The sequence below is a fragment of the Stigmatopora argus genome, chromosome 3 (assembly GCF_051989625.1).
Source record: "Stigmatopora argus isolate UIUO_Sarg chromosome 3, RoL_Sarg_1.0, whole genome shotgun sequence".
Lineage (NCBI taxonomy): Eukaryota > Metazoa > Chordata > Actinopteri > Syngnathiformes > Syngnathidae > Stigmatopora > Stigmatopora argus.
Window position 1 is genome coordinate 14,696,758 of NC_135389.1, and position 6,000 is coordinate 14,702,757.

At 38.0% G+C, this 6,000-nt stretch overlaps 1 protein-coding gene across 1 annotated transcript in view; it reads left to right on the plus strand.

Moving 5' to 3' along the window:
* LOC144071990 (solute carrier family 23 member 1) overlaps positions 1–5,478 on the plus strand; it is a 55,740-nt gene extending 50,262 nt beyond the window's left edge. Inside the window, exons 12-13 of the mRNA XM_077597534.1 lie at positions 3,486–3,581; positions 4,172–5,478. Coding sequence (XP_077453660.1) covers positions 3,486–3,581; positions 4,172–4,365 — 290 coding nt within the window. The 3' untranslated portion in view covers positions 4,366–5,478. The remainder of the gene's footprint in view (positions 1–3,485; positions 3,582–4,171) is intronic.
* The last annotated feature ends 522 nt before the right edge of the window (positions 5,479–6,000 follow it).

Here is a 6,000-nt window from a genome sequence, read left to right on the forward strand (position 1 = left end):
TAACCAGGACCATCTCTGCATGTTTGAGTATTTTAAGAGCAGCACCGCACTGTCCCTCTTGCCCTGTTGTGTGAACAGGCGCGCATGAATATACAAACTCAATGCCATCTAAATAAAGTTGAATTGTACAAATGTGGTTTTGCAACATACATCAACATGCTGAAAGTGTGAACGTTAAAGCATCAGCAATGAAAACATAGTACACCATCCTCTGCCGTGCTCCATTTGTATTAACTATTGAGCTGAAGAACAAAGGCAAACAACTACATAAATTGGGAAACAAGCATAGTGAATTCTTATGCTGGCTCTGAATGGGCCTGTTTTAATATTTACAGTGACTGCAGGGCAGGTTTGGATACTTAAGACAAGTTCATTCCTGAACATCTTTTACACCTGCGGCACCCCATCAGCAAAAAAAAAATGGATTAGAACACCTGTCATTAGAAAGTGTTTTTGCTTAGATTGATTGTCTTGCATTTCTACTATTACTTCAACTTATTTCACAGACATGAACTTTAGAACCATTAATACACATCACAATTTAAAGGTGCCATTCATCAATATACTACTTCTATAACTTGGACCGACAAACAATATATACATACAATAGAATTTCCCCCAAATTGACAGTGGTGGAAAACTTAATTACCCTAAATGTTGCGATCGTACACAGATTTGTTTAACTTTTTTCAGTATTAATATATGGCACATTTTACTCAATTAATCCCACCCGTTTTCTGAAGTTACCATTTTCTACGGTTCAATTGATCTTTCAAAATCTGCAGTTCTAGAGCTACAAACATAAAATCTACCAAAAAGATTATATTCCCATCTTTCATTAAAAAAATATGTTTACTTATACTCGGTTTTGTTCATTAGTTATGAGTAGAAGATAAGGACGTTTTAGTATTGGGCCAAACCAACAAAGAAAAAAAACTTAAATAGGACTTCCTACAGCCACTTGTATTTCAGTACTAATATTGCACAGTACTATTTTTGTCCTTAATCTACTACTAATTTGAAGACAACCTCATGCCGTCTCCTGTTTCTACTACTTTGTTCCTACTTTGACAGCTGCGGGCTACTTCCTTTTTTGCTGCGACTACTTCTGTGACTTGTTCAAACACGAATAATTTAATCGTTTAGAAACAGATATCTCCAAAACGTCTTTGCCAATAGAGCTATCGGATGCGGTGCCGCAGGCGAAGGTGTCGTCTTTCCAAGGTGACACCCAGTTCACCTTGGAAAGACAGGACAATCGTAAAAAGAGAGATGCTTTGGCTTGATGACTGAGATTGGCAGGAAAAGAGCGACGCCTCTCCTAGAGATGAAAGGGGCGCTGACATAAGAAGTTGATCCTGATATCTTCTGAGGAAAGTGCTAATCCACGGTGGGAGAGGTCTGCCCGTCTCAAGTCTAGGCCGCTTAGCTTTGCCAATCCTTCCGTGTCACCGGGTGTAATCTGCCCAGCTCAAATCAACAACACCCAAGGGAGGGGGGGTGGGGTGGGGGGGGGTACTGTCCCTTGCCCGATTGTTGCTCGCAGACAAGTTGAATCGAGGTCCTGAACTTTTGACCGACTTGGTGGACCTGAACTAACACTAGACGTTCACATATTCACTTTGGCACTTGCTGATGGGATAATTCACATTGTACCACTGATTAATTCTACTAATACTAATTACTTTGACTATAATCACCAAATAATAATTATATGTTCTATTTTGTAAAGCTACTACTAATCATTTTAACTACTTCTTACACTAATACCTCTTAATGTTATTTTATTAGCTCTACCACCACTAGATAAATATGACAGTAATTAGCTTCTAAGACTCCAAATTTCTTCAACTATTAATGGTACTGCCACTCTGACTTGTTCTAAATCTACTACCAAGTGCAACTCATTGTTTTGGTACCACTTCCTTTTTTACTACTACTCCTATGTTATTTTACTATTATTACTATTACTACTATTATTATTACTACTTAAGACTATTCCTGCACCAATCAGTCAAAATCATTAAAAAAAAATTTAGTGTGCTAGTACCAATTTTTACATGACAAGAGCATTTTTTTTAAATATACAACCCTAATTTCCACTGAAGTTAGGAACTTTCTAATTCATCTTAGATGTGACCAAAATGATAGAAGAATTATATAAATATTAATAGTTTCTCCATTCTTTCATTTTCTATCCCACTTAGCCTAACAAGGCATGGGGTTGCTGGAGCCTACCCCCAGCTAACTATGGGCAGTAGTTCTCTGAATTGATAGCCAGCCAATCGCAGTAGTTTATGCATTAGGACCTAAAATACTTTTGTCTTTGTAATGTATTCAGGTAAATTTAGGTAGAAAAGTGTTTGCTGATTTGTATTCTGTTATCTTCTACATTGTACACAACATTCCATCCTGATTGGTTTTGGGGTCATAGATCAATATACAGACGCTCCCCTACTTACGAACGCAATTGGTTCCGAGCGATTGTTCATAAGTTGAATTTGTTTGTAAGTTGATTCAGTGCTATATTTTGTATTATAATTTATGTTTAAGTATATTGAAGGTTTATATAAGTGCATTTGTATGTTTAAGGCTTGTATAAGTAACACGCATTGGTTTGTACTGAAAAAAAAACATTTAATAAAATGGAGCGAATATGTACAGTACTGTAGAGAGAGAGAGAGATTTATGTATTAGAAACTGGCCAAAAGAAGCGACCTAATGACGATTGCACAGTTTTCTTCTTTTTTTCATCATAAATGATGCGGTAGCACTGTATGGCATCATTCAATTGATTTGCAAACTTTGTGCAACGTTCAATATTTCGGTCCTGCTGCTCGATCTTTCTGTTTATAAATGGTACTGACGGTCGAACGATTCAATGCCCGTGAAACGCTCACCACTCTCACGCGCATCAAGCTTCGTTATTATTGCCACTCGTTTCAAATGAAATGGCTTGCCTCTTCCTTGCAACTCCCTCAATAGAAGCCTTTAGCTTTTTACCAACCATATTCAGTATTGGATGCATGAGATATTTAATGATACAAATGAAAAAGGTTCTTTGCACACTGGAGATACATTCACGCACTTCCGCATTGCAACGAAGAAGAAGGTAGATGCTGGGTGAGCTGAGCTCTCACAGCGCCAGGCATCGGTATTAGCGGCGGAAAGAAGTACTACTCCGAAAAAGGCGCGAAATACAAAATTGGACTTGCGAACATTTTTGGACTTAAACGCAATTTGCAGACATGTTCGTATGTACCGTTGTTCGTAAGTTGAATGTTCGTAAGTAGGGGAGCGTCTGTATTATAATTTTTGTTTCCTGCCAGAGTATTGCTTGCGGAACCTGCTTTACGCACTCCCGTTTCACTGTGACCTCCGAGTCTTCTGTGGATGTCCATGATTTACACAGGCTACATTCCTTCTTTGACAAGTTTCACGAGATGTGTGTGTGTGCGTGTGTGTGTGTGTGTTGTCTTTTCAAGGAATCAAAGAGCTAGACCAGGTCATTGTAGTGCTCTTTACCACGCACATGTTCATCGGTGGCTTTTTCGGCTTCATCCTGGACAACACCATTCCAGGTAGGCCCAGAGTACAGTTTTTTTTCTTTTTTTTTTAAATGAGAGCAAGCATACTAATTGTTTAATGACAAGTTTAAGCACCTCACACTCAAATAGAGTAATTACATTTACTGTGTGGTAAAATAGGAAAAAAAAGTTTATCTCAATGTATCTGATGGACAGTTTGCATCACAATCGTGAGAAAAGATAAAGTTCATAGAGTGAATCAAGAAATTTATGTTAAAAAAAGTCCCCAGTGCTATACTCGAGCAATGCAATGATTTATGGCTATAGAATGCATGTACTTGGTTTTACAGCTCTTTTTCAGTCCTGATTTTCTAGTTTTGTAGCTTGAGGCGTTCCGTAATTAAAATTATTACCTTCGTAGCCAATGTTCTGCTTGACATTTTTGTTTGTTCTCAAAATCGTCAAGCAACGTTTAAAGGCAGCCCTTATGTTGACAAGGTATTTCCACCGAACTCTTACGTCCCCTCTTAGAACACATTTTACCTCTCCAGTTTCAATTTAACCACAACAGTCCAAAACAAAACCAAACAGGCTGACATGTACTGTGATCAAATCAACCAATTAATGGCCCCTTCCTTCTCCAGGCAGCGCTGAAGAGCGAGGCCTCAGCAAGTGGCAACATTCTGTCCACCAGGGACGACAGGTCACTTGCGACCAGTCGTGTTACAACATTCCCTTCTGCGACAGCATTTGGAAGCGTTCCCGATTCTTCCGTTATCTGCCCTTCCTTCCATCGTACAAGAGTGACCAACAAGTTGTACCGGAACACTCGCCCTAATGGGCCACTCATTTTACTCTCTACACAAAAAAACAACAGTTTACAAACAATTCAACAAAATGGACATTGCCATGTTTCAGTAATAGGAGGCAGAAAATAAGACGTCTTTCAACAAATAGTGCCCAAAAAAGGAGAAGTGGGATCACTCTAGGATGTTGAGGAAAAGTGGTTATTCAAAACCTGTTGTAATTGACTATTTTGAAGAAAGGCAAAGAAACCAGAAGTAAGTCAGATGCACAAAGCACTGAGGAGTGGCTATAGCTACATTTTAAACACGTCTTAATTAATTTAAGTTAGCATTTAAACCCTATTTTAGACTGTTTTTTCAGTGACATATCCATATGGACATGCAAGATAGGCGTGTCAGACCGGTTGTTGGTGCACTTTAAGTGGGAATGTCACTGACTTCTTTTTACATCGCCAATGAAAAGAGAGTCCAGATTTTTAAAACTGCAAGATGATTTAAGTCTAGGAACATTAAAGGAGAACATGACTTGAAAACTAGGCATGTATTCGGCTGGCTCGTTTGGGTATTTTTTAAAAATCTTGTTAAAACATTAGCTTTATTCTACTCATTCAGTTACATGTATAGTTTTTGGACGGTGTGTGTTGTGGTAATTAGTGAAAGAAGCTGAAGATTTCTACTTAAAAACGCCCATTTATTTTCAACAGACAACAATTTCATTTTCACCGGCAGGACTTGCAATGAAAAAAACATCAATCCAACATTCTAGGGTGACCACAAATCTGAAGTGACAAAGTGGTAAATATAGTTATTAAAGACGGTGCTAAAGATGGTCTTTAAAACTAAGCCAAAAAGTACTTCTGTCACCATAGTTGGATTGATCTCAGAAACTTTATGAGCGTCACTATGTGCTGCTGTTTGTGCAAGAAACTGGAATCTTGAACTAGCCTGCTTTGAACAAAACTTGTTAACACTCGCGATACGTATTTATCTTTTTTTTCCGGGAAAACTGAAAAATTGTCAGATGAGCCACTATTTGAGGAAATATGGAAATCTCCAAGCATGGTTTTATGTTCTATTTCCCCAATAGTTGAAGATAGCATACATTATTTGTATTTTTATACAAATAAAAAAGACATAACAGACTATTTTCTGTTGTTTATCTTTGTTGTATTCTAATAATTGTCCCAAATGTAAGGCAAAAGTCAGCGATTCCGCTCGATAGATTTAGAAACTAGATTTTTTTTTCTACAACTTTCTATTCTACATGAATGTTTTTCTTTTTTCTACTCCAGTATAGATCTACTATATTTGATCAATAAATGTCTATGTAACAATTTTATCAAATTTCTTAGCTTGTCATTTCTCTGAAGTTGGGAAGCAGGAAAAGTATACATGAATGCAGCTAATTCATTCATTCATTTTCCAAACCGCTTATCCTCACTACGCTCGCGGGTGGTGCTGGACCCTATCCCAGCAAACTATAACACCCTGAATTTATTATCAGCCAATCACAGGGTACAAGAAGATGGACAACCATTCACTCTCACACTCATGCCTACGGGCAATATGGAGTGTTAACCTGTCTACCCTGCATGTTTTTGGGATGTGGGAGGAAACGAGTATTCGTAGAAAACCCACAAAAGCCCTGGGGCGGACATGCAAACTCC